The 17,315-nt window shown below is 33.4% G+C and overlaps 2 protein-coding genes across 2 annotated transcripts; both read left to right on the top strand.

The window, feature by feature from the left end:
- The first annotated feature begins 1,072 nt into the window (after positions 1-1,072).
- LOC122602060 lies at positions 1,073-6,020 on the top strand. The gene is made up of 4 exons (XM_043774792.1): positions 1,073-1,240; positions 1,342-1,424; positions 3,197-3,389; positions 5,528-6,020. The coding sequence occupies exons 2-4, from the start codon at positions 1,371-1,373 to the stop codon at positions 5,656-5,658; spliced, it is 378 nt and encodes a 125-aa protein (XP_043630727.1). The 5' UTR covers positions 1,073-1,240; positions 1,342-1,370; the 3' UTR covers positions 5,659-6,020.
- A 1,333-nt stretch (positions 6,021-7,353) lies between these two features.
- LOC122599523 (phosphoinositide phosphatase SAC7-like) lies at positions 7,354-16,097 on the top strand. The gene is made up of 20 exons (XM_043772050.1): positions 7,354-7,660; positions 7,768-7,854; positions 8,390-8,517; positions 8,604-8,695; positions 8,868-8,925; positions 9,096-9,152; positions 9,244-9,277; positions 9,713-9,793; positions 9,918-10,024; positions 10,271-10,357; positions 10,453-10,530; positions 10,606-10,676; positions 10,763-10,861; positions 11,807-11,906; positions 12,026-12,134; positions 12,236-12,308; positions 13,093-13,186; positions 14,714-14,806; positions 15,012-15,078; positions 15,702-16,097. The coding sequence occupies exons 1-20, from the start codon at positions 7,525-7,527 to the stop codon at positions 15,830-15,832; spliced, it is 1,782 nt and encodes a 593-aa protein (XP_043627985.1). The 5' UTR covers positions 7,354-7,524; the 3' UTR covers positions 15,833-16,097.
- The last annotated feature ends 1,218 nt before the right edge of the window (positions 16,098-17,315 follow it).

Below are 17,315 nucleotides of genomic sequence, written 5' to 3'. Positions count from 1 at the left end.
TGTTCACATTTTTAAGTGTTAACATTTTGTTTATACATTTATAAGTGTGAAAAAATTATAATTTTTGAAATTTATTCACACTTTTAAATGTAACTTTTTTCTACACATGTTTATGTCTGATTAAATTCATAAATTTTTTCACATCTTTTATAGCCAATTGTGAAAAAATAACTTTTTTTTTATAGTGATAGTCGTGAAAAAAACCCACAACAAATATTAAAAGTAATGTAAAACGTGTATATAAAATAAAATAAACGTATAAAATATTCATGCATTTCATTACACGTCTTATATATATATATATATTTAGATTTTATTTTTCTGGTTTGGTTGAAAGTTTTTATGGAAACAGTCTCTATAAATACAACTATTTTCATTTCATCCCTTCAATTCCATAGCTCACAAGTATTATTCCATTTTATATTAATTATTTATGTTTAATACTTAATTTTGTATGAGAGACAGTATTTTGTTTCAAATATAGATTTTTTGCGAAAGAAAAAAATGTAACTTTTTGGTTTTTGAAGCTCAAAACTTTCAAGTTCCACATTATGAAACCTCTTGTTGAAATATCCTAGCACGACATGCATACCTCCACAGTCCACATTATAAAACATCTTGTTGTTCTTTGCTTTTCAAATACATAGACATGTCACTCATAATATTCCTTTCAATGTTTCGCTTGTTTCTCGAGCCTCACATGTTTGTGTAACTCTACCGATATTGATCAGCGACTCATTTCTAAACCGTATATTTATCAATGCTGAACTACGAAAACCGTCATGCTTGCTCGAAGAATGTGATCAACCAATTTCCATCTTTGCACCTTCCACTATCGTTAAAAGCTGCTTGTAGATGACCTCCAACCATTTTATTAGAAACAAAAATCAAATCGTAATCTACGTTACTAAAGCTAAAATTGATCCAACATGCTTCATGCTTGTTACGAGTAGTTGTTATTAAGAGGGACACAAATGAAAAATGCTAAAAAGCAAAGTAGGAAGATGGGGTCCACATGTTAATATTGACAAGCAAAAGAGGCTTTGGGTGTCACACACATTTTACACAAACTTCATTACAAGCTTACAAACCAACCATCCTTTCAATCAAAACTTTGCCTTCTTCTTTCTCTTTCACACACACACACACACACAAAAAAAACACACTCAGAAAGAAGGCCCATTTCTACGCTCTCTATCGCTATCATATGAATTGAATCTAATTCCCTTTTGATTTCTTGGTAAATCTTTTTGATTCTTCTTCTTCCAAATTCCAATAAAGTTTGGATCTTTTTTATTATTATTGAATTTGGGTATTTTTATTTGTTTATTTTTCTTATAGGGTTTCGGAAAAAGTGGAGATTTTGTGAGATGAGCAAAGAACGGCCACCTGAGCCGCTTGATTTCTTTATTTGGACTGTTGAGGTATTTTTTTTCTAAATTTAAATTCTTTTTTTTTTTCCAATTATATATTATACAACATAGATATAGATGGTTAGAAATTTATGGTTGGTATTTGGGCATTTTGTTTATATATTAGCTTAATAAACACTATTACTTCTTTATTGATATAATTGAATAATCTTTTGGGAGATATATGTTAATGTTAATATAAAGTATTGATCTTTATTAAAATAGCATCAACTCACCAAATTTGCTGTGAATTTAATAAATGACAAGATTTTATCTTTATGAAATATTGTTTAATCCTTGTCGTGGTTTTGCTGTTGAGGTGATTAAGAGATGGGTATGAGTGTATGACAAGTTTACTAGATGTGTAGAAAGTACATGACAGCACAATACAAGTAAGTAAGCTTAGCTGGTTGTGAATTGTAAATGGCTGAACACTTGTCTTCACAACTGACATATGTTCGTGTATTGAACTCATACAAAGCAGCATTTGTTGTATCTTGATACACTTGTAGCAATGATTAGCTGTAATGATCATAACGTACAATAAGGGTCTTGGTATAAGCTTAGTTTTAAAAAGCGCGCCTTAAGCACTAGGTGCAAGCCTTAGAGCTTTTTGGTACCTAAGGCGCAGGGTGTACTAAAAGCGCTCGCCTTTTGGGCTTTTTGTGAGCTCACACGCTAAAAAACTAGTTTTAAAAAGCACACCTTAAGCACTAGGCGCAAGCCTTAGAGCTTTTTGGTACCCAAGGTGCAGGGTGTACAAAATCCCTCGCTTTTTGGGCTTTTTGTGAGCCCACATGCTAAAAAGTATGAGCTTTTTGTACACAACAGGATTTCTTTCATAAATAAGTAATTTTTTTTAATTACCTTTTCTTTCTCAACAAGATTGATCTCTTCTTTCTTCTTTCTCAATGAGACCAACAATCTTTTGGGGGTTTCTTTTCAAACACCAAATTTGTTCAAAGCTTGACTTAAACGAGGCTCTTTTTGATGGTGTTTTCGTATTTAATGTGTTATAAATACTGTATAAATAATTTATAATTTTTTCTTATAAGTGTGCACTCGCGTACGAAAAGCTCACTTTGTGCTTCGGAAATGGACCCTATCGCTTTTGCGCGCCTATCGTTTTTTGAAACCAAGGTCCAAGGGTATTAGCATCACATTTTTTTTGAGCTCTCTCTCTCTCTCTTTATATATATATATATATAATGTTAGTTTGGGTCATGATCCCATTTATCAGTGTTTAAATTTCCTCTTCATACGCAAGAAGGTTCTTTTTATGTCTATTTGACAAGTGAGTGCTGAATATACCTTGTATGCCTAGTTGGATAATGATTTTCCAAAACATGCGCAAACTGATATATTGATTTCGAATGAAGAACAATTAGAATTTATAGAGAAACAAGGAAAGATGAGTTTGTTATTTTAAATCTTAAATCTTATATTATAGGTGGAAAATGTTTTCTAAATTGATTGGCTTTTAGCTGACTGAGAGTTTCAAAATTAACATAAAATTTCTTTGTGCTTCCAGCATGATATATCCTATATTTAAACATTTGGTGAAGAACATAAAAATATTGTATTTTGGCATGCTTGTAACATTGATTAGGTACAATGATCACAACATACCATGCTATGTTCATGGACTTCCCAACTTTATAGAACAAGTTTAAGCTACATCACCATAAATAGTTTCCCCTCAAATTACACTGAACTATATATGTGGAAAAATATTGCGTGATATTGCGTAGCGGTTGACGTTTTGTGGTCAATTTGTCTCTCAGGATGTGGGACTTTGGTTGGAAGAGATAAATCTGGGCGGGTATCGCCAAACTTTCAAAGAAAATGGTGTTAATGGGGAATACCTGGAAGGTATGTCCATGTTCACAACCGAGCAAATTCTTCGCTTTATACGCCGTTGCCACATGAAGTGGGGTGACTTTATTACCCTATGCAAGGAACTGAGAAGAATTAAAGGTTACATCTCTTAAACTTTGTCACATGAAAGAGTATTTCTTGAATGTCATGTATCAGTACTTAGTTACCCTGGATGCAGTTAATTTAACACAACTATAAATGCTAACCAGATGCCGTTCAAAATAAAAGCTTACTCGATATTGAAGCAATAGTTTTGTACGTACTCACAAGAAATTATCGAAGGCTTTAAGTTGTGTGAAGAAACATGGGAACAAATGGAAACTGCAGTAATTTGATATTTCACATCAGAAGTATCATTATTAAATGATAAAGCTGTATATACTTGGAATTATTAGTTGATTACCTTATATAAGAATTGATAAATTATGTATGCTGATAGTGGGAGATGTTTTTTTTTCTTTTGTTTAAAGTTGGGAACTTAGTATAGTTATTGTTTTAAGATCTACAAAACCACATTGATGAGGATTAAACTTTAATAGGGCGATAACTAGCTAGCAATGATTATTGTGACTTGACATAGGATAGCACTCTCATTTATTTGATTAATATATACTATTCCGTATCTAAAGCCATGGACTTTCAAGCTTTAGGACCGTATAATGTTTTGCCATTGCTTATTTCATCTTCATACTACCTAATTTCCACCCAAACAGTTCTTATGTTTACTGATTCATTAGTTAATGTCTAAACATCATGGTAATTCATCCCTAAACACCATTGCTTCATCTCTATGGACAAGGAGTTAATCCTCGAGGGTCGAGAGTAATAAGTTGATTTACAGTAACTGTGGACAATGATAGGGTTGGTAAGAAATATATGAATCACAAAGAGCTGTTAAATAAGCATATGCTAGCTAAAATATTTGGCGTTCCACAAGCTAAAGTACCATTGTGGCATTGTTTAGTGTGTGTTTTTGAGGCAGTTGTTTGTTTCATTAGCAAATAAGAAAGTACATTTGCCTATTGTTCTGTCATAGTATGATGCTTACTACAGATGATAGCTTTTCAAGCTTTGAGCGATGCATTAGTTTTTTCTTGTTATTTGCCGTATCAAACCTGGAAATGAATTGTTCCCGAAACAGTGGAAAAATCATTGGAAGATGGCCATTTTTGATATTTCTTTGCAATTATGTCTGCCGAGAAGCTGTTTTTGGGATATCCCTACTTATACATTTTTAAAGTTTCACGTTTCAGTTACCTAATTTTTCACTGTAAGCTTTAATATAAATTCATGAGATGGGTACCCGCGCAATGCGGCGGCAGTGGCAACAACGAGTGGTGCTAGTGGAGGTGGTGGTAACGATGTGGTTATTATTAATCTAAAAGTAATTGATGTAAATGGTAGTGTAGTTATTTTATGGTTAAGAGATGTATCTTTTGTAAATAACTTTATTAAGAATATTATAGAGATATTAGGTATAAATATTTAAAATTAATTGATAAAGGAGATAGATAGTTTGGATAAATATGGGTGTAAAATATTTTAGGGATATATTTGGTAGATTTGTTGTGTGAGTTAGGAATATGTTGAAAATTAAGGTTATTTTTGGTGTTTTAAAGGTCGAGAGTTGAAAATAGGGGAAGGTAGTTTGTTTATTAATATAGTATAGATATAGATATAGATAGTTATATGCCAGGCCACAAAGATGCTCTTATTTTGTTAGTCAATGAAGACTTAATGCTAAGTAGTTACTTGCTTCTTATAAACCATTGTAGACTTGTAGTTTTAGTGGACAGACGGGCATTATTTTAACATAAAATTTCATATATAGTTTCAATATGTGTGTGTGTTTGTGTATATATACATACATATACATTGTTAGTTGTTAGTTTTAGCTTCAATTTGTTTGGCCTTATTGTTTGGAATGATTGTCAGGGAAGTATCTTGAGTAGCGAGGTAAATGAATATTTGAAGTTGGAGTCTGATATCCAATGATTTGTGCATCTGTAGACACCCAAAATCTTGACATTTACCGTTGTATTTTTGGCTTTGTAATCTAATAATCTAATCCCTGAGATATAAAAGAAATCAATTTCCCATATGATAAAGTTTTCAACTCAACTATTGTCTTCTAATTTCTTTAGATCACCATATAGTGTATTTTAATTATAATGATATGTTCTCTTGATAAGAACTCCAATGTATGCTTTATATGGTTTATGATTGTGCTTCTACAGTGGCTTGCTTGAAGGGGGAGCAAAAAGTGCGTCGGCCATGGTGGGCTCCATCTTGCTTATCAATAGTCTTTGTGAGGGTGGCAAAGCGTAATAGGCAATCACGGGTCGTTTCTATGAAACTAGAACCTTGACTGAACGACAGGAAGGATTAATCTTACATCTTTAATCCTGATTAATCCGTGTCTCGTCAGGATGTCAGATGTTTGATACTTCCCACAATATCTGCACATGTCCTTTTGTTTCATTTTCCTTTAGGAATCAAATTAGCAAAGAGTACCTTTTCTGATGTGTCTTGGAAATGGGGTGGCAGGTTCTTCGCGGAGAGGATATGCAAAAGCCATGTTATATTGTATCTTATGTGTCAATTTTATGTAGTTTTTGTGTAAAGTTTGTGCAAGATTTATAGTATAATACCGAAAGATGAAAATTGTACTGTATTTCCATTTGTGTAGATATGTTTAGCTCTATACTCGAGAGCATGTTTTTGTGTTGATTTTTATCATTAGCTTATAGCTATGCTTGATGACGTTTTTCAATTGATTCTTCTACTAAAATGCTCTTCTATACCATTGACCACCTGTAATGCCAAGAACGTCACAACCAGTTTTATTTTCTTTAATGTCCTTTAGATTCTTGTCAAGGAAAATGGCTACGTCTATTTTGCCTTTCGCCTTTCGAAAGTATATTTTTAGCTGGAAATTGGTTTATGAAAATGTATATGCCCTAGCTGTAATCAAGATGATCTTACAAGTAGTTGGAAATGATTGGTTTTAGTTAAAATTTTCTTTTATTTTTGAAACTGTGTTTTATTTTTTATTTTTTTAAATGATGAGGTTGATGAAATATCTCAAAAATGAGTTGGCTAAATTGCAAACAAAAAACCTGCTTGTTGACTTTTAACAACTCCTTTTTATCCTGATCTAACATACCACTAATAATAAAAGTAAAACATGATACAAAATAACATACTTTTATTTATCACTAGTTTGCCAAACATTGATTTCGTACAATCGGCATATCTAGTTCTCATTAGTCATTAGTCATTACTATCCGATTACTATATTGGGCCTCCATTGAACATTGAACTCCACCATTACTTGAGTTGTTACATGTTATGATGTTAATAGACATGGATTTAACAGACCTAGGTTCAACATATCAGAAACTTTGGTTAATTTGGGTTTATTTCTTTAAAAAAATTGCAATTTCTTCTAGCTAAGGTAAAAGTTTATATATGACACTCATCTATACTATATTATAAAAGAAATAACCCATTTTATTTATGAAAGTGTTGAAAATATGTAATATTTTCACTTAGCACCCCTTAAAATATTTCAACATACACTACCCCATAACATTAATGATTAATTTACACTACCAATCCTTTATTCTTTAATATATTTTCATCAACCATTTACATCAATTATCTACACCACTCGACGCCGTCTCCACCACCAACACTCGGCCCTACACAACAACAGCATTGTCACGACCACCGCCGCATTGCGCGGGTAACATGCTAGTTAATCATAAAAGTTTTCAATGCAACATTATTTATTTAATCTACATTCTAATACGTTGATATAATTTCCAATATTTATTTATGAACTCCTAAAATAAGTATATTGACTCTTTTTACATCTATTAACTTCATATCAATAATTTTGACGCCGCTGTGTTATCACGTCACGGAAAGTAAATTAAAATGCCAATAATCTAGATGTCACCACCTCTTTTTTTTTTTTTTTTTTCACCACCTTTTACTTTAATGTTTTTGTAAAACATATATTCTGTTGTCGTGGAAGTTTTTAATAGAGCACAGACTGTGTGTTAAAAATATAGGAATAGTTGATACCATCCAGCAGAGCAGGAAGGGAGATTTAATAATAAAAAAAAAAATAAACAATTAAAATAACCCAAATCGAATCGAATAAGGGGAAGAGCGTAATAATAATAATAAAATCAAATCACAGACAGAGATCACAGGAATTGAGACGATGAATACGTTGTACAGGCGGATGAGATTATGGGAATTTAATGATCAATATGTCGTGGAACCGACCGACGGTTCTTCTGGTTCCGGTTCTTGTCTGTCTGTCAGCCGTCTTGATGGTGCTTCCATCAATCTTTTAGGTTAAATCCTATCCTAATAATTCCTTCTTATTATTCCTAATTTTCAGGCTAATCATTTTTATTATTATTATTTTTATATATATATTTTTATTGATTTGTTTGTATAGATGAAGTTCCTAAATCTTCTGATGGTACCAGGCCTCCCAAAGTCGAAACGATTTTCGGTGTTGTTGGCATCCTTAAGCTTTTTGCAGGTACCCCAGTAATAATATTTATAATAATTCAGATGTTTATGTAAGCTGCATTCATACTTAGCTTTTATTTTTAGTTGCTAATTCTACGTTCCGTATATATATATATATATATACATGTATTGATAATAATTATCACCCCACTATAGTGCACTATGCGCTTGAGCAACTGTTGCATCTGTTTTGAGATGATTTAGCTTGGAACACGTTTTCGCCCCGGTCATCACTTGATTTTCTACGTTCATTCTGAGCACTCAAAATATGATGATCGCAACTTCGCTCAAAAATCAGTTTAAATGCATACCAAAACAGCCTCGTAATCCTTAGAATTGTTTACAATGTACTAAGCGAGTTATGATAATTAGGCATATCCAGCTGTATGTGTATTTTCCTCTTTTTTGTATTCAACGTAATGATATTCATTGCTTTACAACTAAGGAAAGAGAATCATAAACACAATGATGATGATGATGATATGCTCTTTAAGTTGTAAGGTTTCCTTTACTAATTCTTGAACCGTTTTATTTTCTGTCTCTAGGATCATATCTATTTGTTATTACTGAACGTGAATGTGCTGGAACTTACATGGGTCATCCCATTTTCAAAGTTTCAAAACTCAAAGTGTATCCCTGTGATTCTTCCGTGGAAAACTCTCCTGAACAACAGGTGAACACTCTAGGTTTGGTAGATTTCTTTGTTGTTATCTGCCACGGTGGTGTCTGTAATATATGATACAATCCCATTTCTGGCAGAAAAAGATGGAGTCTGAGTTATTTGACCTGTTAAAAGTCGCAGAGACGACTCCCGGACTTTACTTCTCTTATGATGTTAACATCACGTTAAGGTCCATCTTTTCTCTAACTTATAGTTTTTTCCAGACAACTCACCGTCTTAGTTGTGACTTTAGCTTATTCTTCGTCTATATATGTTTCTTATTTGGAACTACTTTTCATTTGGGACTAAACATTTGGCATAGAAGATACCATGTGAAATTTGGTGTTCAATTTATATTGCAGTGCACAACGGTTAAGAGATTTGGGTGATGAAGCACGGCTTCTTCCTCTTTGGAGGCAGGCAAGTGTGCATTCACAAGAAGTCTTTGATATATTATTTATTGTATCTGCATCGGGGTCCATTTCTTAAGTCTGCAAGTATATAAAAATGGAATCTTTTTTTTTTTGGCGTTAATTGCCAATGTAATTTTTTTTTATGGTTTTAAAACACGTGGGATTTTTTTGCCACAGGCCGAGCCTCGGTTTCTTTGGAACAACTATATGTTGGAAGCTCTTATTGATTGCAAGGTTTGTATTGGAAATGGCTTAATCAGTTACTTCGTTTACACACACACACACACAAATATGACTGACTGAACTTGTTATCCTCTCCTTGTAGCTTGACCAGTACATGCTTCCTGTTATTCAAGGATGTATCCTTTTCCATTTCAATTAATGTGATTTTAGTTCTCAACTTCTCACTGTGTCAATAATGAAGTCTGGTAGTCAATCGAAACTTACCTATCCTAAACCGTCAATTGAAATAAAAAAAAGGATATGGACAAAAAGTGTTGGCGGTCAACCTATCCCATATTAGCAGTTGACCCCCCCCCCCCCCCCCCCCCCCCCCCCCCTTTTTTTTTTCCCTCTCTTTCTTCTATCCATTTTCTTACCAACCCATTTTACCATCTTGCTGATAACTTGTATGTTCGCCTGTAATTTTGTGACAACTGACTACTGCAGATTTTTCATTTCCCAACATTGTTTTTGTTACCTTCTGTTGTTAAAGGCACATTGACTGCATGTCACAAGATAACAGTATTAACATATCGTTGCAAAAGTTTGTTTGTTCTGTAACTTTTAACTAGCTTTCCAGAACTTTCAATCTGCCATCGGGAAAGATATGATAGATGTCACTCTTATTGCACGTCGGTGCACAAGGAGAAATGGTATGCTGATGAGTATGCATGCATGATATTTGAATTTCTTCCTGTAAGATATATGTAAGTAGGGTAAAAGATGCTTAGGTTCCCCCTCTTACTTGCTTAAGCATGATCTTGTTAATCTGAGCAGGGACTCGGATGTGGAGAAGAGGAGCTGATTCTGATGGCTACGTTGCAAATTTTGTTGAAACTGAACAAATCATGCACTTAAACGGGTTTACTGCATCATTTGTGCAGGTATATTTTCGCTTGTGTAGGCTTGTATAAATGTATGTGATTTAAACAAAATACGTAACATCATCTTGCATTCATAAATGTCATTCCTAAACCTCTTCCTGTTAGGCCCTCTTACATACACATGATATAACATTTATCAGTTTTCTTATGTTATTATCTTATGAATCAAAGAGATTCACTTATAGCCTCATATGCATGATGATTTTGTCAGTATGCATGTTAGTTTTATATTGTTTGGTTTTGTAGGTCAGAGGATCAATGCCATTTCTCTGGGAACAAATTGTTGATCTGACTTATAAGCCTAAGTTTGAGATAGTGAAACCCGAGGAAGCAGTGAGTATACTCTGCACAAGTGTTACGTCATCACCCAAATTATACTTAATTTGTCTCTATTTCTAAAGTTTCTACATCACATATGATCTCTGCAGCCTCGAGTTGTTGAGAGGCATTTTCTGGATCTAAGAAAGAAATATGGAAATGTTTTAGCTGTTGATCTTGTCAATAAGGTATATAAGTAAATGTACTTATTTGTAGTTTGAAATTTATAATTCCTCTATAACCTAATTTTATAATTTTTTTAGCATGGTGGTGAAGGGCGCCTAAGTGAAATGTATGCATCCTCGGTACAGAATATCCTTAGTGATGATCTGAGGTAGCATCTTGTCTCATATTTTGCAACCTTGGTGATATGTGGATCTGTATTTATTCTATATTGATGCTAAATCTGTTGATTAATAGATATGTGCACTTCGACTTCCATCGTATCTGTGGACATATACATTTCGAACGCCTATCTATCCTTTATGATCAAATCGAGGATTTTCTCATTAAAAATAGGTATGTTTCATATGAATGAACTATGATTCTGCTCTTAAGTCCCTGTTCTTCAAATTATAATGTTCTTAGGTTATATTTGAAATTAATGTACCGAGTTTACATTATGTTGATGGAAGATTTCCAGTTTGTGTATTATTTATTATTTTTTGAATAAACAAAATGTACCATTCCAATCATAAGAACATTATAATTTATGCTCCAAATTTATGTACTGAGTTCACATTTAGTTGATGGAAGTTATCCAATTTATCCTAAGAACATTATAAATTTTAGAATAGTATTAATATTTAAGCATATTTATTATTGTTTGGAGTATACATATTGTCCTCGAGGTAGAATGGTTGCTACTATCAATGGTTTTACGTATAAAAGTTATTATTAAAATAATTATTTTTAATAATGAATTAATGATTGAAATATAAAATGAGGCAAAAAGGACAATCACCCTCAACGGGTTTAGAACATAACTTTCTTTTCTTTCAGGCAGAAGGTTTTTCATCGTAATAGGCTTATATTTCTGTAAAGTTTTTTAGCTTTATTTACATTAGCTTTATTTTAAAGCAAAAGCAAAAGGTCTGCACTGGATGAAAGAATATGCGGCGTATGGAAAGAAACCCCATCTGTCAACAGTAAATTATTCTATATAAAAAAGTTAAATATACAGCTATTTATTATGGTTTAATGGAAGTTGTACACGGATTTTACATTTATGGATTCTACAATGAGGGAAAATAAGTTTGTTAAAAGGAAAGAGTATGATTTCTAGTGATGTTATAACTTTAAAGATTGTAGACTTCAAAAGTTCAAGTGATGTTATTACTTTAAAAGTTGTAGACTTTAAGTCTTAAGTTTTAAAGGGTACTGGAAAACAAAGACAGAGGGGCATTTCTTGTTGTGACATACATTGATTCGTTTATCTGAAAACTGCTCTTTTCCAACTTGTAGGTACTATATGCTAAATGATAAGGGTGAAAAGGTTGAAACACAAATTGGAGTCGTACGAAATAATTGTATTGATTGCTTAGACCGGACAAATGTCACGCAGGTATAGTAACTCCATAGTTTAAATCTTGTCATTTATTGTATATATTCAAGTTTAAATCTTGTCCTCTTGCTTTAGCTCTGTTGGTTGTTTATTTTATTAACTTGAAAGCATTTCTTTAGAGTATGATTGGGCGTAAAATGTTGGAACTCCAACTTCGAAGGCTTGGAGTTTTTGATGCTGACCAAACTATCAGCTCTTATCCTAGTTTTGATGACTGCTTCAAAATATGTAATGATTTCATACTGGAATTTTTCTACACTGCCGCTTATCTTTTTTGATTTTTAGTTGGCATGTCATATTTCATTAACGTTTATATCTTCTGTTATCAGTATGGGCAAACCACGGAGATGATATAAGCATTCAGTATTCTGGCACACCGGCTTTGAAAGGAGACTTTGTTAGGTGCCTTCATCTAATTATTCTTGTCTCTTGCTTGAATATATGCTCCTTTACTGTTTCTCAGTTTTCTAATATTGTAGATAAGTATTATATTTCTGTTTGTTTTCGGAACGGCTAGATGAACAGATAAATAGTATTGGTTATAACTTTGATGTAGTTACTTTGTAACTTTCTATAACTAATAAATGGGTAAAATAGGTGCTGGTCGTCTGGTCATTCAATATTGTTCTTTTTAAGTAGCTCTAACAGTTTTGTTGTGGCCGATTTCAAAACGTACCATATTTGACTCGGGTCTTTTTGGTCTTGGGACCAAACCCAGCCGACTTGCCCATGTTGCTACTTGTTGGATGGACAACAGTGGACATGTTCATGGGGATGTCTCTTCATCCACCGTGAAGCATTATCTCCGATACTGACTTCCAAATATTGTACATACCTACATCCATACCTATTTGAGATGTAGTTGAAAAATAACTGACAGAACAGTTATTCTATAATATTTAGTAGAATCACATTTCAAACAACAGTTTCGGAAAATTAGAAGTTGTCTATAATATCTTGTGGATTGATAGCTGATGCATATCTAAGATATACGATTAGATTCTAATCAATTACCTTCCATTTGTCATTATCTTTTTCTACTAAGCTAATGGGTAATCATTTCAATCAGCTGTGGCTATCAACTTGAAATTTTACTTTTTGTTAGTGTCTTAGTGACAAATAATCCTGACTTTGATTGCAAGATTGAAAAATTAAACTTATTTGTTGTGTATCTGGATATTTATAGATACGGGAAAAGGACCAGCCGAGGGATTATTAATGATGGTATATATGCACTGATGCGCTATTACCTCAATAATTTTGTTGACGGTACAAAACAGGTCAGCATTCTTATCTCCTCTTTAGCAACTTTTGTATATTCTAGAAATTAGACTGGGAAAAAAAGTATATGACGTGTACTTGATGCAAGACCAAAATCAAGCTAAATTCATCATAGCAAACAATATAGACACGTGTTGAGGGGGAGGGGGGGATATAAAATCAAATTTTTTTTTTATAAATCTTCCAGGGGTGCGGTAACTTTCTTAATTGACTGCCAACATTAAACTTTTAAGTCATGCCTGATATAATGAACTCCCTTATTAACAACACATGATTCGAGGAGATTCCCATTTGAGACTCGTCCTATATCAATTTCCATTTAAGTCTTATGAAACAGCAAATGACAGACAATGCTGGGAAATCCTGTAGTATCTTATTTCTGTCAGCCACATCCCCACTAACTTTTGTAGCTTTAAATGATGAATAACCGAAGTAGAAAAAGTTCTAGATAATTTCTAGCAAATGCAAATGAAAAATAATAAATGTCTGAATTCTTCTGTTGGAATATAATGGTCCTTTATATCTATCGTGATTGTTGGTCGTAGTGACCAATCAGAATTTGGAATTGTTAATTATATTAGCTAATTAATAAAACATGATTAGGTGTATTAAACTAGAATTCTATGTACTTGAATTCAGAACAAAGAAACCTGTTAGGTGGTTATAGGAGTTTATATTCTAGGAAGATATGATGTTGTTATTAGACAAGGATTAGGCTAGCTAGGATTTCCCCCTCTATGTATAGAGGGGGACGAGGGCTGGTTTAGGCATTCCATCATACCATTGTAAAACCAAAATCACTTGGTCAACAAACAAGGATCTTTTCGGGTCACTTTCTCTCTTCTATTTTTCTGTTCTTTCCTTGGGTTTTTGAAAAGAAAGTTAGAGTATTCGAGCCTAACTTTGGGTCGACTTTGTCTAGGGAATAGAGGGAGTTTTCGATCAGCTTCAAGGGTGTTTTGGGTTAGTTATATTCGGATGATCGGCTGTTGATCAAATTCTTATAAGTTTAGTCTCTTTAGTTCGACCCGTAAGCTAGTAAAGGTTGGGTTTGAATAATTAAGGGTTCCTCTTGTGGGGGTTTCGTTTAATTTCACAAGGGTATTGAAAATTCCAACAGGAATTTGTTCTTATACGAAAAGCATGTCCGGGTACTGCTAAAGCATACTTGACTGAGCAAAAAGCCAAAAACCTTAAACCATCAAAATTTCAATTTTAGTCATAGTACCTGGGATATCCGAAACATATAGATCAATGTTTTCTTTAACAAATGTTTAATATGGTTAGATGGGAAACTTTTGCTGCGTGATCTGGTTAGGTTGGCTTTCTGCGATTAAAAAGGATATATTAAATTATTAATTATTAATTGGGAGAATAGCGAATAACTTCAAATTATCCGATCCACGCCCTTTCTTTGGTCAAGGCGTAGATGAACTCAAATCTCTCTTTATTCGTGTCATCCTCACATTTGCTGTTAATTTTATCCTTATTTGTGAATTAATTTTTTAAATATTGAACTTTTGTAGGATGCAATCGATATACTGCAAGGACATTACATTGTTTCTGTATCTCGAGATATATCTCCCAAAAAGCCCCAAGGAAGACTTGAGTCCATTGCGGTGAGCATAATTGAGACATTGTCATAGAGTTTAACTTTTTAACGTCGTCACAATTGTTTATCGAGGCATTGTCATCAGACATGAGTCTTCTCCTTAATCTCTCTTTGTTCACCGTGACAAGATAAGACTAGGAAGGCTAATAATCTTTTATTGTAGATTCCGATTCTTGCTAATATTGTTCTTTGATTACCCTGTTCCTTCGCAGTCCTTCCGTCTTGCTTTAGCGTTCATGGTGATGGGATTCTTTTTCACAATGATGTCGCTCAGGCGAGGTGAGTTATTTTAGCTTTTTTCTATATGAGGTCCCAACTGAAAGTAGTTGTAGATCCACCGTATATGTGATGATTAAATTAATAGTTGATTAAAATCAAGGATTAGTAATAGTCAACTTTTTCGCAGTAACTTGTTACTTGTTTCTCCAAATCTGGATTCTTTGTACCTTAAATAAATATAATCATATCGCTTTTACAGTTTTACTTAAACACTCAAAGTTGAAATTCCGGTAATCAGTTAAAACATGCATCCAAACATTTTATAACATTTAATCAATTTGACTACAATTTCTTAAGTTCAAGACTGCCAGTCTGAGTAGTATTTGATGATAGTGCTTAATGTTATGATGATTAAATGTTGGCTATGGATTGCAAGTTATGCATCAAACGCGGAACATTCTTCTAGAACCTCCCCCCCCCCCCCCCCGCGGCGGGGCGTGCCTCCTCTCTCTCTCTCTCTCTCTCTCTCTCTTGTAACTTGTAAGCTCGTAAAATGTGGATAGCCCTGGTATATAATCTATATTCTGTACCTGTTTGTTGGATGAACTGTGATATTCGGTTTCGTCTTTCATTTTTGCATAGATCTTCAATCTTGTTCCCTTATCAAGCCTTCTATTTTGCAGTCCGATATGATAATTGGCAATTAGTGTTTTCCCTTTTCTGGGCCGTACTAAGTATAGCAATAGCTGCATTCGTGAAAGCCAATGGCCGGGTCTTCTGTAATCGCCCACGTCTGTACAAACCTCCCTACTGATTTTGGTTTCAGCTGCAACAGCAAATGTGCTTTAATGCTAAGGTATTCATTCTTTGTAGCCTCTTTGTGAGCTTGTTTATTGATCATATGATAAAAAATCATATAATATTTTTTGGGTTACTTGAAACTGTTTGTGTATTACTAATCTGTAAGACTGTAACTTCAAGTATTGCAGTCCTTTTTTATGGTTTATCTTTGTAATATGATTTGTTTTGGCTGAAAGAAGTCAACAAACTAATTTTTGCAATGAAGTAATATTTTGAAATGATACATTTTAATTTTGTTTGTTACTCATAACGAAAGTAGTTCCATAAATTACATGCATGCTATTCGAAATAAATGCTTAGGATAATGGCATGTTTGAATGAACAAATGTGTTTGAATTTGCAAGATGGCTTGTGTCATGTAACAGTTAAATGTTGTTTTGTTATCGAAAAATTGTTTGATTACTTTAAAATACATTTTTTATCAAAATCTTCTGTATGTTCTTCCGATTAATAGCCAGCAAATCTCAAAAAAGGAGGCTACTACCCTTAAGATGGTCTTCCACAACCAAATATCGATGTTTCACGTCTAAAAGGCAAACTGAAATGTACTATGTCGAAGTTACATTTTCTTCATTCAAGTGCCGCCCGATCTTTGTTTCAACTAAAGATGACGGAGGTTCCATAGGCGACCTCCAATATCGCTCGAAAGTCGAAACCAAGAAAGGTGTTATAGGCAACCTCCAATATTGCTCGAAATGAAGAAATTTACAATGAATATAGAATACTTATGCGAGAATTAAAGTATCTAGAAACAAGAAAAAACATACTATGCCTAGTTTTATTTATTCAAGTAGTTGATGGTATTATTTTTTAAAGATATTTTACCCTATCGTGATCAAAGATATGGGTTATGGTTATTATATGGAACTTCGATAACATACAACAAATATTCATTGCCTCCTTCACTGTAGTTTTGAACTCATAAAATTTGTAAACTTGAAAGATTTCTCTTTCGGCTTGTTAATCTGCCGAGTTTTTATAATGAGAGATGCTGTGTACGCCATCTTTTTTTAGTGGTGTACTATGAACAAAAGATTATACTGCCCGCTGATCTCAAATCCCCATTCGCACCATCATACTGTCTAACATCCAAGTATATCAGAAACTGTTTGGATGTTGATTCCAATCCAGTATAATGTGACCCTGATTAACTTGCATCTTTAACTTCAAATTGACCCAATACAATTTTCGAACTCAGTTCCTGCCAACACATAAAAGAAGAACGTGTTGTATTTCTTCAGACTTCAATATCTTATACAACCCAGCTGTGAAGACGAAGATATTACCATAACTAAAGTCCTATCGTATACTCGGTAGCTAGTAGAATTAATCGAACATGAAGTCTGTGTTTTTGTCACAATCATCCTTGCCTAACAACGTTGAACTTGTTCCAGTTGCAGTAAAATCGTCAGATCCAATTTAGTTGGAACCCACTT

Source organism: Erigeron canadensis, chromosome 5, assembly GCF_010389155.1.
Source record: "Erigeron canadensis isolate Cc75 chromosome 5, C_canadensis_v1, whole genome shotgun sequence".
Classification (NCBI taxonomy): Eukaryota; Viridiplantae; Streptophyta; class Magnoliopsida; order Asterales; family Asteraceae; genus Erigeron; species Erigeron canadensis.
Note: the sequence above shows the minus strand (reverse complement) of the source record. Positions and strands in the feature narration are given on the sequence as shown.